At 43.8% G+C, this 14,492-nt stretch overlaps 1 protein-coding gene across 5 annotated transcripts in view; it reads right to left on the bottom strand.

The window, feature by feature from the left end:
• The window catches only part of RALGAPB (Ral GTPase activating protein non-catalytic subunit beta), a 63,600-nt gene that overhangs the window by 12,019 nt on the left and 37,089 nt on the right, over window positions 1-14,492 (bottom strand). For all 5 annotated transcript variants that reach the window (XM_052683545.1, XM_052683543.1, XM_052683547.1 and 2 more), the window contains 8 exons: window positions 13,080-13,262; window positions 10,364-10,515; window positions 8,721-8,908; window positions 6,913-7,019; window positions 5,215-5,367; window positions 4,407-4,616; window positions 3,285-3,443; window positions 511-676 (listed from right to left, as the gene is read on the bottom strand). In XM_052683545.1, the coding sequence (XP_052539505.1) occupies window positions 511-676; window positions 3,285-3,443; window positions 4,407-4,616; window positions 5,215-5,367; window positions 6,913-7,019; window positions 8,721-8,908; window positions 10,364-10,515; window positions 13,080-13,262 (1,318 nt within the window). The remainder of the gene's footprint in view (window positions 1-510; window positions 677-3,284; window positions 3,444-4,406; window positions 4,617-5,214; window positions 5,368-6,912; window positions 7,020-8,720; window positions 8,909-10,363; window positions 10,516-13,079; window positions 13,263-14,492) is intronic.

Here is a 14,492-nt window from a genome sequence, read left to right as displayed (position 1 = left end):
GGAAAAGAAGCAGAGTAAATGAGGCAGGACAGCAGAAGAGCTGTGTGTGGGCTCCAGCCTCAGTGACCTACAAACAGCCACTTGTTTTCATTACTTACTACCAAGCATGATTGCAGCTAACTTACTCACCAACAGCTCATTTTAATCTACTTACAGAGCACAAAAAAATCGCACAATATTTCAAGCACATCTGTTAGTACACACTAAAATCTGTACCCAATTTCATCTGCATCTTGTTTTGTTACGTAATCCAAAACCTCACCAAGTCTGCTAGAAGTATGGGAAATGGTGCTCCTTGCTGAAACAACTTCCTCCCAACAACACAGACACACTGCTTTAATCACTTGGTCTTGAAGTTTAATCAATTTACACGTATCTTTCTAGAAAATGCCTTTTAAAATGTGAAGGAAGTATGCAAGTGTTCATATAGGCACACAGGAACAAAAAATTTAAGCCAGTTTTATCCAATAGGAGACAAAACTCAGTGTTAGGCAGCTGACTGTGCTTTACCTTGTTCAGGTCCCTCTTCATCACTGCAGCTGTTGATGGACCAGCTCGTGGAGACGTGCCCGGTCCACCCAGGATGCTTCCCCACATCGACAGACCAGCCAAGAGACAGCAAGAACTCCAGGAAGTGTGGCTGAACAATTCTGGAAGACTCCATGTTCTTCAGGATCTGAAACAACCAGCAGAAGCTGGTATGTGCAGGGGCTCCTGGAAATTGCTCTTTCCCTCCTCACCCTGCCTTTGTTTCTATCACCCCAAATTTTTGTCATCAAAACGGTTTTGACAAATAGAGATCTTCAGCAAATCAGGAACCCCAGGCTTTCTACATGGACACCGGTCCCTGCTGCCCAGCCACCCTGCATGGCAACATCCTGATTTCTGCCATCACTGCTGAAGCCTGAGATCACATTGCTACAAATGGTAATTTCAGGATCTATCCACACATCGGGGGTAAACCACAGACCTGGCCAGTGCAGAGTCTGCATCAATACCAGACATAACAAGAGGATTTTCTGGGCACGTTTCACTTCAGACCAAGGGGAAGTTTTGGGAGAAAGGCGTTCTGTCACTACCTGTACATGACATGGTGATTTAGGGCACCACCTCACCACACGTTAAATAATGAAACTGATTCTGCAGAACAATTTCCAGCAGGATTGCACGTGCACTTCAATCAAACGCCACCCCAAACTGCTCATTCTGAGCCTTAATCTCACTTTGCCCAAAGATCCAGGTTGTTTCCTCATCCAAATACATCCTAATCCCAGCGTGACCGAGGGAGGCTGGAGAGCTGCACTGAGCGGAGCGCAGGGGAAGCGGATGCTTTGTTATTTGGCCTACTGGACCACTGGGATACGGGGAAGAGACAACAGCATGCCGTGCGTCGTCCTTTCTTTCTGAGTCACAGGGAGTTTGTTCTGTGGCCAGAAGATCTCTGGAGCTTGTTTGTATGGGGGCAGTGCTGGGACTCTCCCTGGGACACAGACTGCACTGGAGCAGAAACTGCACAGCTGGGGACAGGCTGGGAAGAAAGCTCCCAGCAAGGAAGGCCCTGTGCCCTGGCACCCAGCTCCAGCACCCTGCTCAATATTTAGCAGTGACTAGACACTGAAATATTAGCAATACGCTCAGAGTCAGAGCTACATTTCAGAATGAATTCAGAGAAGAGAGCAACATCAGCTGCAGAAAATACGCGAGCTCAAGGTCTACATAAATGTGTAGTTTTGTAACTGAGCACCTTCAGAAAAAGAACTTAAATAAAGGTGAGGGAGCATGTTCAAAGGACATTTAATGTTATTAAGTATCATACTGAAACAATGGTGTGGGCAGTTTCATTACCCTGTACAAACAAATTCCACAACACCTTTCTAAGCCGTCAGCGTGCATCACCGCAGCAGAGACTGGGGCTCACTCAGGAACACCCCCACGAACAGCACTGCTCTAGGCTGTGCAGCATCAGATGTAGAGCTGCCACTACTCCCTGTGACAGGAGTGGGAATCACCTTGCAGAGCAGAATTAGGTCCTGATAAGAACTGCACGAGCACATGCACAAGGATGGCTACGTAGCACCACACAGCCACCCCTACCCAAAGCAGTGCTGCAGCTCAGCCTTGATCTCCTCTCTCAATTGCTAATATTGAAAATTACCACTGATTTATTTCTGCTCTCATTCTTTTCAACCACAGAAACAGCAGCAGTTTCTCCTCAGTTCAGGGCAGTAGAGACAAGCACCTTACCAGCTTGACTGCCTCTGACTTCTCACAGCCGAGAAGGCTTAGGAATCACAGCAAGATGTCCTGGGATCCTGAAGCAGGAATGCCATCTTTACACTGTCTGTCTAATACCCAGAATCTCTCATATACAAAATATTGTTTTATAATTGACATGGCAAATCTTCCTGAGAACAGACCACCAACTGGGTTTCCAAAGCTCTGTAAATTCTGCAGGACTAACGTCTGCACAGAAGTCTCACCTGTCTAAATCTGTAACTGCATACAAGCATCAGAGGAAAAAAGTATCCTGCTGGTCCAGCAAGAGCAGAACATTTCTGGACGGCTGGAAGGCATCGCACCCCGTAACCTCACCGACTTTGGGGACCACTTACTTGCTGCTCTAAACATTGACTTGAAAACTGACAAACAGCACAGTGCTGGCCTCAAGAATTGGTGGTGTGTTCCCCTCAGGTGTGGAAAGTGCTGCTGTGCTCTGACACCTGTATGCCGACAGCCACACGAGGCAATGACACGCTCATCAGTTTTGAAGCCATGCCTCTACTCTTTAGCAGAACAATTACAAATAGAAATGAGAAGTATTATAGAAATATCTCCAGTGAGCCCATAAACCTGCTTAGAAACTCACAGCAAAATTCTAGATCACAGTCTGAAGAAATCATGGCTTAGATTTACACAAATTAACCCAACTAACCTAATAGCATTTCAGTACAAATAGTATGATGTAAAGACTTACAAAGCAGTAATACTTTCTTGCAATAAGTTTCTGATTTCTTTAACATATGTTTAACATCAAAATCAAATTAAATTACCTGGATACTGCACATACCAAGAACAAACTGCAGCTTTCCCTACAGACTGAAATGCATTTCTGATATGAATCTTTGAATTCCAAATACATCCTTTCATTCATACACGTGCAAAAATGCAGATAATAAATCACCTTTCAAATGAAAAATACGCAGTGGTTTGTTACACCTCCTGTCTAAGTAAAGCCAAAGCCAATAACCACTGGTTCCAGAGCTCTGCTCCATGCATTCTCTTACCTCCTGGCTTGTCTTCTGGCCCGCCTTCATGTAGAAAATGAAAACAGTATCAAAAGGACGACAAGGCAGTAAGTCCAAGTACCCGAGGTCATCAAAAAATCCAGGCAGAGTAGAGTCAAGTGCAATCAGGTGGGGAGGTAGACGACTGTTAGCGGGCTCCTGTTGCATAGATCAGAGTTCAATAGCTTCAAAAAACGTTCCTGACTGAAAAGATCTCTGTGGTTTTCACACTGATCCGTTAAAAATGAATCAAAACCATGCAAAAAAAATTCTGATCCAATATAACAGTGTTATAAATGATCAACAACAAGCAGAAGTCTGACAGTTTGTTGCATTTAACTTATTCTTAGAAGAAAACTAACACTTTTCAAGTAAAACACAAGCAATAATTTGCTCAAAACATGCTCCATTCCATAACAAAAGCAGCAGAGACTTTCAAAATGCCACATTATTGTCTACAGCTGCATTGCATCTCATTTTGCTTTTATTACTGTAACCTATACACCAGCAATATACACAATATTAAGCATCTTTATGTTTATTTTTGCAATAGCTACTTTGCCTCCTAATGTTGATAGTTTTCTGGAAGAAAATGCAATAAATGAAAGGCAAACTTCTCACTTAAAAGGCAGAATTTCAGTTTAAGGATGTTGGTTTTTTCCTATACGTTGTTGGCATTTTAACTTCAAAAGGGACGATTCTACAGCCTAAATGTGGTTTAGCCATATGTAAACATTTTAGAGTACTTCAATACAATTTCTGGAACAGAAACTTGTATGGCAGTCATAATTTAGAAATGCTCACAAAGCATCCCTAACTCAATTTGGAAGAATAACACCAAATACAAACAGGTGAATGTGAGAGTTAATGCACCTACTGCAAAAGTAGACTAATAGCCACCCATTCAGAGCACGCTCAGCTTCAGGCAAGGCCTTTCACAACCCTGTTCTCAACCCTGAAAGATGGAAATTTGCCACCTAACTCAAGCACATGACAGCACAAAAGCAGCTGGCAATGCACAGAAAAATCTTCCACTAACGAAACTGAAGTTTTCCCCTTCTGTTAAGCCTAGCTATAGTGGTACTCATGCCATCAGTATAACACGAGGAATCATGAGGTCACCTTCAACGCCTCCAGCGACAGAAACCCGAAGTGGGAGAGGAAGAGGCGCGCAGTCTGGAACTCCTGTGCCGGCGGTGGGGGCTTACACTCTGTGATTGGATCAGGAAAGCTCTTCTTACGCCACTCCTCCTCGCTTTTCTGATCTATGGAAGTCTCAAAAACAATCTGCTGGGCCATGCCATTCCTCAGCTTCTCGTGTCGCTCTTCGAGCTGAAATACATTGTACAGACATGAAGTACCAAACTCTCAAGGCACTTACAACAGCCCCGTCATTCAGCAGAGCCATAAGTCACATGCAGCAGCTGCAGCTCCCCCAGGATGTTTACTAAAGCACTGTCAATGAGACCTTGCAAGGTTAACAGTGAATATCTCAAAACCTTGTTTGTCTGGGAGAGCTGTTGCAAATTTATGCACCCAGCATCAGATGCAGCATCTTCCTCCTAATGAATAAAAGCTAAAGTACTGCGAAGCTTTAGAATACTTCTGTTTTTGCATATGCACCATAAGAGATCTAACAAGTGCCCCTTCCATCTCCCTTGTGGATGCAACACATGACAAGCCACTGCTTCCTCGCAGTGCTGGTGTACAGGCTATTGGAATCCAGAATAAACTGTGCTGAGCTGCGCTCCCCAAGAGCACATCCAAGGCACTGCCATCTTCCTGGGACAGTGCACAGATTCATTTGTTCAAAGTTCATGATTCCTTTAAGTAGTGTGAATTAATCAAGCAGAAGAATAAGAAGTTAGTGTGTGATTCATGAACATGCAGAAAAATGAGCAAAATGAAGTCAAAGACAAAACCTCCTTACCTCCTCATTCACAATTTCATGTAAATCAGGAATGCTTAAGTCTGCTTTCACAAATGGGATCTTGTCCACTTCTTCAGGAAAAGGCCGATGCTTCACACTGTATTTCAATCCAACATCATTTTTAGGAGCTGGTCGAGGTTCTGGTACAAAGGTCTGACAAAAAAAAAAAGGTGGGCAAGGGGACAGTTTCAGTTGGGGCACTGCATCAGTAAAGAATACCTGCTTATAGCAGATGGGAAATATTCTCTCCCATCACATGTTTACTAATCCTTACACGAGAGGTATCATTAAAAAGCACTCAGACATGTTTCAGACTTGAATAGACTTGTACTGAAAAATAGATTAAAAATAAAAATAAAACAGAACGACAGCATTCTGTCCCTTTTGGTGGTGGTAATCATCATGCCTAGCACACTTGCTTACCACCTGAGTCTAAGCAGTTGCAAATCCTGTTAAAAACAGCAAGCTTGCGTGGCAACATCTTATTTTTAGGTTAAAATCTACCTCAACCACGTTTAAGGAAAGGTAACAGCTGTGCCTTGCTGACTTATGATGAGCTCAACAAGTGAAGCTGAGAAGTCCTGAAGTGAACAGCAGCAATGCTGTGGGCCAGCAGCAAGATGTCCCACCAGGGCAGCAACAGCCCTGCATTACCTATCATACAGTTTTGCTAATGCTGCTGTATTATGCTAGACTGTGCAATTCAAAAACTGACATCCCTGATGAAAGCAACCGGAGGTTGCAGGTTTGCATGTGTCTAAGCTCCAAGCAAGAGCGACCTTTAATTACACCTTGAACAGTGCTTTATGAGTGTATTTATACCAAGTACACTTCAAAATGGCAAATCTTGAAGTTACATAATGCTTTTAAGTTGGAATGGTTCCCTTAGATCCCCAGCCAAAGTGTGACTTTTCTTTTGGTGTGGGAGGCAGCACCCTTGGACTGACATTATTCAGCAAAACGCTTCAGCTGCAGTGACAGCACAGCTCCAAAAGGCATCCAGTGCAGGGTCCTCCCAAGGGCTGCACTACAGAGATCTACACGTTAATGTGACAGCTGGGACTGACAGGCCCACATTTCAGTTACATTATACAGTTTGAACATTTGGGAGATGTTTACAAACAAAGAAATTTTGGTAACTCAAGGGTATAATCCACCAGGCAACTGCAGTAAGAGATCCTACTTAAACACCATTTATTGGGTCATTTATCCTCCATTATTACTGTCCACAACCATTCCAAAGTCCACCTATAGGCTTTTCCACAGCAGTTTTACAGCCGCCTTTGCAACACTGAGCTCTGCAGTTTTAACAGCTGCTCTCTCAGCAGCATCTCACACGTTATCTCCAGACTTTGTTCCTTCTGCTGCAAAAGCCCTGCCTGACACCTAACATCAACACACTGAGCACACGGTCCACTGCTTCATCAGCTTAGAAGATGCTTTTAAGAAACGAGAATAAGGAGAGTTCTTCCACCCTCCTACACAAACCTAGAAGGCAACAGTACTTTCACAGCCTATATTTCATATTAATCACGAGTTGTAAAGAGTCACCAGAGATGCGTCACGTTACCTACAGCTAAAGGCCCCGTGGCTCAGCCTTAATGTATAATCACCAGATCTGTGGGGCTGTCTCACATTAGTGGAATTTCAGCTGAACATCAATAAGTTAAAGATTTCTTTATGGGCTTTGATAGAGACCTTTTGATTTGCTTTAGCTCCTCTTGGTAAAAGACAGAGTTGCTGGGCCCATGCAAATCTTCCAGACGTCCCACGGATCAAAACCGTGACAGAGGGGAAGGAGTCATCTGCAAAGCACATGGGTGAAGAGAAGAATACGTCATCAAAACCACAAATACTTCATTGAACAGTAATTAAACTGTAAAAAAGCACACACATTACAGAGATTTTGTTTTCAAGGAAAACTCCCACCCTGACCCTAAAGACAAATTCTGGTGAGAAGCAAACGCTGAATGCAATCCCGCTCTCTGCAGCAGAGAACTACTCTGTTCTGCAGTAGCCAGATCAGCTCCATTTCATCATTAAAAGTAACCTTAGTCCAAATTCATGCAGATCACCGATTTTCTCTCCAAATTATTCCCATGAATTAAAAAAAATTATTCAGCCACTGCCTGTTTAGGTACAACAAATGTTCATGCAGAAACATGTGGTCTCCATGACGCCCCCATGAGTTTCTGTGAAGGTCCCACACAAATAATGGCAAGAGGAATGGTGGAAAGCATCCATCAGTCAAACTGAGATGGGGGAAGATTCTAACTTTACGCAGTGAAAACATTTCTAAAAGAAGCCAGGCACTGGAATAGGGACAGAGAAACTCCCCCGAGGCTTCCAAGCCCTCCCTGCACAAAGCCATGAACAACCTGCTCTGGGTTCAATATTGACTCTGTTCAGAGAGCAGCTCAGACTGCAGTCCTCCCACTGTGCCTTTCCACTTGCACAGTCAGGGTTCTGTGGCAGGGATTCCAGTCTCCCTTCAAGGCTTAAAGGCCACCTTAGAAGAGGAATCACACCTCTACAGTTTCTCACCTTTTAGAGACGTGTGTCTCATCTTTTGTGCATGTAAACCATAAACTGACACCACTGGGTAACTACCAGACAGCCACTTCTTTGCTGGCATTTCACAGGCAGCACACCAGGCCCCACAATGATTCACTACAGCAGTCTGCCTCAGAACAGAGCTGACACACTTAAGCATTACTGCAATTAATCTTGTATTTCAAGGGGGATTTGTAAGCAAGTTCTGCACAGCAAGTAAAGCTAATTTAATTTCAGATTATAATAGCTTTACAGGATTCCTCAGTAATTCATTTAGCACAGGCAGAATAAGGGTGAGAAGTGCTCAGCTGTTCTGGCACGTTCCACACCCCTGTAGTCAGGAACACGTTGGCTCCAACCCAGACTGAGGGTGGACGTGTGGCAATGGCTGCAGGATCTGCACAGCGATTCCCCACGAGATGGGAGCATTCTGGAACACAACTCGTAAAAAACCAGCTTCCCTCTTAGCATTGGTGAAGCCAGTGCAGGAGAAGAGTTTCACTGATTCTGTTAGGCGATGCTTTGATACACGACGATTCACAGGGGGAAGGTAAGGAGATCAGTAATTCAGCTCAAAGCTTCACGTAAATAACAGATTTTTTTAATACATTCTATCCTTGGTCAAAGCACGGATGTCTTCATAATGCAATGGTACTGCTTTTGTCCACCAGCTACCATTCTGATGGCACTCAGCTGCACACATCCGGTCACAAAGGATGAAAGGCAACCGTGTGAACTATTTAGGAGGGCTTCTATAAGTCTGACTATCGCTGACATGGAGGTTAGCCCTGCCACTTCATTCCAGAGCAACATTCCATTCAGCTGCATGTCCACAGATGAGGTGGGGCCCTGAAAGATGACAGAACCACACAATGTGGTACCTTTTGTTTTCCTATAGCTCCATGCTGGGAGTTTTAACAAGAGGAACAAGGAATAGTGACTGCTGGACTTACTTTGTTCGTTCCCTAGAGGCTGCTCCAACATTGCCAGGATGACACTGTTATCCAGAACAAAGTAACGGAAACTATGCTTGTTTATGGTGGGCAGGCGAGAATATTTAATTAAGGTGGTTTCATTCACTAAGCTGCAAGGGGAAGCAGGGCCGCTGGGAGAAGGGAACGCTCCAAGTAACTGCATAATACTGCAAACGGGAAAAAAAGACAGAAGTCACCACAGATTAAGACCTGCTGTCCCACCCAAGCACAGACTTTCACTCTGTTCTTCACTGGGATCTCGACATAGCAGCTACTCTTATGGGTAGCACAAACCAATTACTGCACTATCCCATCAGCCTGTCTTAAAAGAGAACCAGTAATTTCAGAAAAAGTGTAGATGAATCCTTCAAAGAAGAGTAACCTGCCCATAGAACAAGTTCGTCTATAATCAAGGTCATAAAGATAGTAAGATACATTTTAGAGCAAAAAATAATCTGTAGTTCCACAGTTTTTTTATGTTTGTTCTTATAAGAACATTATGGATGTTTTGAGGTACTCCTCCATAACTTAACCCACTGTTCAATACCAACAAGCAAGGCACACACAGGGCTCCTAAGAATACATATATACTTAAATAATTTGAAATTGTGCAGGATCTTCCCAACAGAAAACCACCATGACAGGAGCCAACAGCAGGAGCAGAGGCTTCCATGCAGTGTCACTGACTGGAGTTCACATGTTTTGAATGGGGCTGCACTCAGATCTATACTAAATTTACTGAAGTCCTCCTGCCACACTTTTCCCTTGGAAAACAGATATCTGCATGCCTCTAAACAAAAGAAAAAGGCCACTTTCAGGCAACAAGAAAAATTTATCCACAAGTGCCAATGAGAAGCTGCTTTCATAATGATACCACCGTTTTTACTAATAGTAAAGTTTATAATGATTTTATTGAGAAGTAAAACAAACAAAATAAGCAAGCAGCCCTCACCTTTTGCAACACATGTTTATCCTACTCATCTTCAGTTTGTCCTGTCTACACCACCATGCTATTCGTGCAGTAAAACAGCACTTTCCAGCTTCTCTGGAGTGAATCTCAATTTACTTCTGCGCTCCCCCTCCTCACCCACACATCATCTGCAATCACATTTCCAGCAGAGTCTCCCAGATTTATTAAGCAAGCCCAGTTCAGTGAGCAGAATGACGTCCCACCCTGCCTTAGCTTACAGCTGCTACGTGTGTCACTGCCTGCTGTGTTACACAGGGACAGCAGCTACCGTGTGGGGAAAAGCATGGGGAAAGCATAACTTGTCAGGCCAAGGAGAAGGCTGTGGGCCTGGAAGGACAAGGTGACAAGGGGAAGAGGGAGACAAGGAGCTACTCTCTGCACTGGCAAAGAGCAGAACATCAGGGGCTGCAGGAAGGTTGTGCTCTCCAAGGAAAGGAAGGGGCAGAAAGAAGACAGCAATTACAGGAATCTTTCTTTTGCTAGACGTCTGTAATGGAAGGGGGAAGACAACCCTGCCCAAAAGACAAAACAGAAGGAACTTCTGGGTGACTTTTCAGATGCTCTCAACTACATACCGGGTGGAAACCCCCCATTAAAGCATTCTCTGACAAAGCAATGCTAAACAATGAACACGCTCTGAGAAATCACATACCACGTTAATGTAGCTTCTGCAGCATCCTTCACTCTCATGGATGCAGGGTTTGGTTCCTTATCTCCTTTGTACTTCACCTCTTGTTCGCTGCTCTTGGATTTACTTCCCGAAATACCCAGCTCCACAATCTCCAGTACCTCTTTTAGACAATCCTAAAACACACGAGGAACTACCTTAAAACAGAAACATTCCAACAGACGTCTCAGAGACCTCAGAGAAACAGCAACAGATGACTCATCTAAGCAGTGTGCTGCTTCTGGTGTGAGCTCAGAGATAAAGGCAGAAAATTATTTTAACAGACAGTGTTGAAATAAGATCACATTTGCTAGAGGAATTGTATTTTCTCTGTATATAGATGTCTAATTGTGTTAGTGTGCCTCCATATCCAGCGCTAGAAAGTGCTCTGAATTAATATATACACAACGTACATTAGACATGTACAAAACAGCCAAGAGAGCTAGGAATGCAATTGAAAAATATAAACATATTTTAAACGATAAACACATTTCTGAAATTATCTGCAGAAAATTTAATTAAGTTCTCAGGATATTAAGAATGAACTCATCTGGAAAATTTTCCGAATCTTTCAATTGCCAACAGCATCCATAAGGAAGGATAATATATGTGGTATCTAATTCAACAAGAGAACAATAACAGTGCTCTAAAAGTGCACAGCAAAGCATCAACAAACACACGACAGAAGAGGCCAGCACTCAGTGGGATCACTGCTATGACTGCCCAATATTGCTCACTGCAAAGTCATTTACCGAAAGCATCTGGATTGCTACAACAAAAGTTCTGATCTGATGGCTAAACAAGGGAATAAAGAGGAAAGCTTTCTCAAGAACAAGTAGCAGTCTACAATGAACCCTAACTACACAAATAAATCAGCAGTTTTAACCACCAGAAACCAGGCAGGGTTCTGCACTTTGGCCTGTGCTGTTTCTTGAATTCACAATTTATGCAGAAAAACAAAGAAAGAAAGAGAAACGAAGCATAATGTAACTTTATAACCTGTGCTGTGCCACATCCCAGGAAATCACCCCTTTCCTGGTCACCTACAACCAACAGCCAGTATCCCAAAGGTACATGCAGAAAGCATTATTATTGAAAACCCTCCCTGTTATTCTTTTTTATTTTTTTTATTTTTAACATATATTTGCAGATAACTGAGCTGCCAATGTAAGCAGACCTACAACAAAAGCAGATGCTCATGCAAAAAAAAAGATTTTTTTGAGACTATGACAGGAGGCGATCAGATCAGCAACATGCATCTTTCACACTCCCTCAGGAAGCTGCACCCTGCATCAAGGTTTGCCTTGCTCAGCTTCTAGAAAACTTCTGGTGAAGATGCCAAGGGTGAGTCCTGGCACCAGTGCTGTTCAACATCTTTATCAGTGACCCAGACAGGGGGACTGGGTACACACCCTCAGCACTCAGTCTGACACTGAGTGATGCAGGCCATAGAACAGAAGGGCTGCCACCCACAGGGGCCCAGAAAAGCAACATAACTTAACGAGGTTCAACAAGGCCAAGTGCAGGGTGTTGCACTGGGTTGGGGCAATCCCAGATATGTGTTCAGACTGGGAAAAGAATTCCTTCAGAGCAGCCCTGGAGAAGCTGACACGAGCCAGCAGAGTGCGACCGGAAAGCCAACAGTATCCTGGGCTGCATCAACAGAGGGGGCAGTGGGGCAGGGAAGGCATTGTCCCACTCTGCTCTGCCCCTGTGATACTGCATCAGGAGTACTGTGTCCAGGCCTGGGGCCTCTACACAGGAAGGATGCAGAGCCATTGGAGAGGGTCCTGAAGAGGCCATGAAGATGATCAGAGGGCTGGAGCACCTCTACTATCAAGAAAGGTTGAGGTAGTTGGGTTTGTTCTGTCTGGAGAAGACGCCAGGTACTGCTGTCCGTTACTTGGAGGGGGCTTATAAACAGGGGAGACTGACGTTTTACAGTCTGATAGCTATAGGATGAGAGGGAATGGCTTTGAATTAAAATAGGGGGGATTCAGGTTAGATATTTGAAGGAAATTCTGTACTCAGAGGGCGGTGAGGCACTGCTGCTCCTGCCCTGAGAAGGTGGGGATCCCCATCCCTGAGGTGCTCAAGGCCAGGCTGGATGGAGCCCTGGGCAGCCTGATGTGATGCCTGATTTAATGACTGGCAACTCTGCCCACGGCAAGGGGGTTGGAGCTCAGTGATCTTTAAGGTTCCTTTCAACTCAAGCCATTCTATGATTCTTATGATTTTACCATCATCAAAACATCAGCAGTAAAGAAATTCCACTGTTAAATTTAGAAAATTCCTTAGGTAAGAGCTGAGAAATGAGAAAAGACATTGCTTTTAGAAGCTTATCTGTGCAGGTAACTACACTATTTACACACCAATAATTCTCATATTTCTCCACTATTTTTCTGCTTTTCCAATTTCACGTTTTTTTTTCCTCTTTTTTTTCAGTTCACAAAGCAAGAAGAAAGATCAAAATATTTTCTTATAAACATGAAAGGTGGTTGCATAGCCAAAAATATTCTCAGTGAATGAAAAGGAGAAATCAAAACTGAAAGCTATTTTCCAAGTAAACTAGTTTTGGAATTCCTGCTATGCTTTTGAAAACTACAAAGACGTGTTGTTTTAAAGTCTGAAACATTGACAGCTGGGGACAAAAAGCAAATCAGTCTTGGGGGCTAAGAATACACACATCAGAGATTCTTACCTTCTCATCCAGCATGTCAGGATGCTCAGTGAGCCACACACAGAGGCACTGGAAAGCTGCAACTATCACAGAGTGAAGGTCACGGGAGTGGAGCGGGGCCGGCCGGCTGCACTGGAACACTATGTAGCTGCATACAGAACTGATAGCTCTCTTTTGGTCGGAGGAATCAACAAGCACTTTCACCTGTGTGAAGCAAGGAAAAGAGCACTGTCAGGTGAGAATTTCTTCACAAAACCTTCCAGAGAAGAAACAGCTTTTGAAAGCATTTCTAAATGCAGCTTTAAGAAATGCGAATACACAGCTGAGCTATTTCATGGTACAAATGTTAAACAGGGATGGATTCTGAAATTAAAAGAAACGCTGCAGTAAGGAGCCACCACCCCGCCGGGCTTTGTTTCCAAGAGCAAGAATGATACCAATCTGGTTTGATAAGAAACGAATTGTAAGCTGAATAGATCTGTGTTTTAAACTTATTTTCTGCAAAAACCTCTCCTTCAGCTACAGCAGCCCCACTCACGTCCACGTGGTCCCTCTAAGAAACCACTCACTGCCCAGTCTCCCATCCAGAGGGCTTCATTCTGCTCCTGTCCTTTTCCACTAGGCAAATTGTGTCAGCAGAGTGATTTTCTTTCACTTTCTCACTGACAAACAACCATGCTCAGACAAGCAGATTAACCAGAAAAAAAATCATTTGCAGAAAACCCCCTCAGCTCGTATCCTTGCCCAGATGGGCTTCAGGGAGCAAGGCTTCAGGCCGTGAGGGCTAACAAAGGGCTGTGCACCCCAAGTGATGAGGATCAGTAATCTGAAGTTAACCAGGTCAGCAAATCTCTCTTCTTCATGTGAGCTGACACAGGAGCTCTCAGGTAAACCTGGATTTTTCTACTCTGTAGAGTTTGACCATGCCATATAAAGGCTTATTCGATATTGGAGGGGCACCACCAGCATCCTGCTGACTGGTTTTGCAGGTGACAACACGGGAGCCAGACAGCTGTACTCAACAAGGGCACGTACGACTGTTTGGAGCCCGACACAGTACTTCCTTTGGAAGCGTAAGATATATGGCAGAGTCCCTTTGAGCTCAGCTTAGGACAAGAGGCTGTTTCCAGCACTCTTGCAGAAAACAGGATTTTTCTAATGGACCAAATCTTAGTAATAACCTGCAACTGAAAAGATACATCAGGGAATGCCCAGCTGCTGCACCAGTTCATTGTGGCTGCTGTAAATACACCAAAGCATTGCTTAGCAAACATCACAAACTCCAGACTGGGAACAATAAGTGTCCTCAAGCAAAAAAGGACATTCTACTTTTCATCAAAAAAGGACCCCCAACCCAGCATTTAGTTATTTACTATTCACTAACTTGCTAATTACTCCAGCTACTTGCCAGGTGAGTCTCCTTACAGTTAAGGA

Source organism: Tympanuchus pallidicinctus, unplaced genomic scaffold, assembly GCF_026119805.1.
Source record: "Tympanuchus pallidicinctus isolate F22 unplaced genomic scaffold, pur_lepc_1.0 scaffold20, whole genome shotgun sequence".
Lineage (NCBI taxonomy): Eukaryota > Metazoa > Chordata > Aves > Galliformes > Phasianidae > Tympanuchus > Tympanuchus pallidicinctus.
Note: the sequence above shows the minus strand (reverse complement) of the source record. Positions and strands in the feature narration are given on the sequence as shown.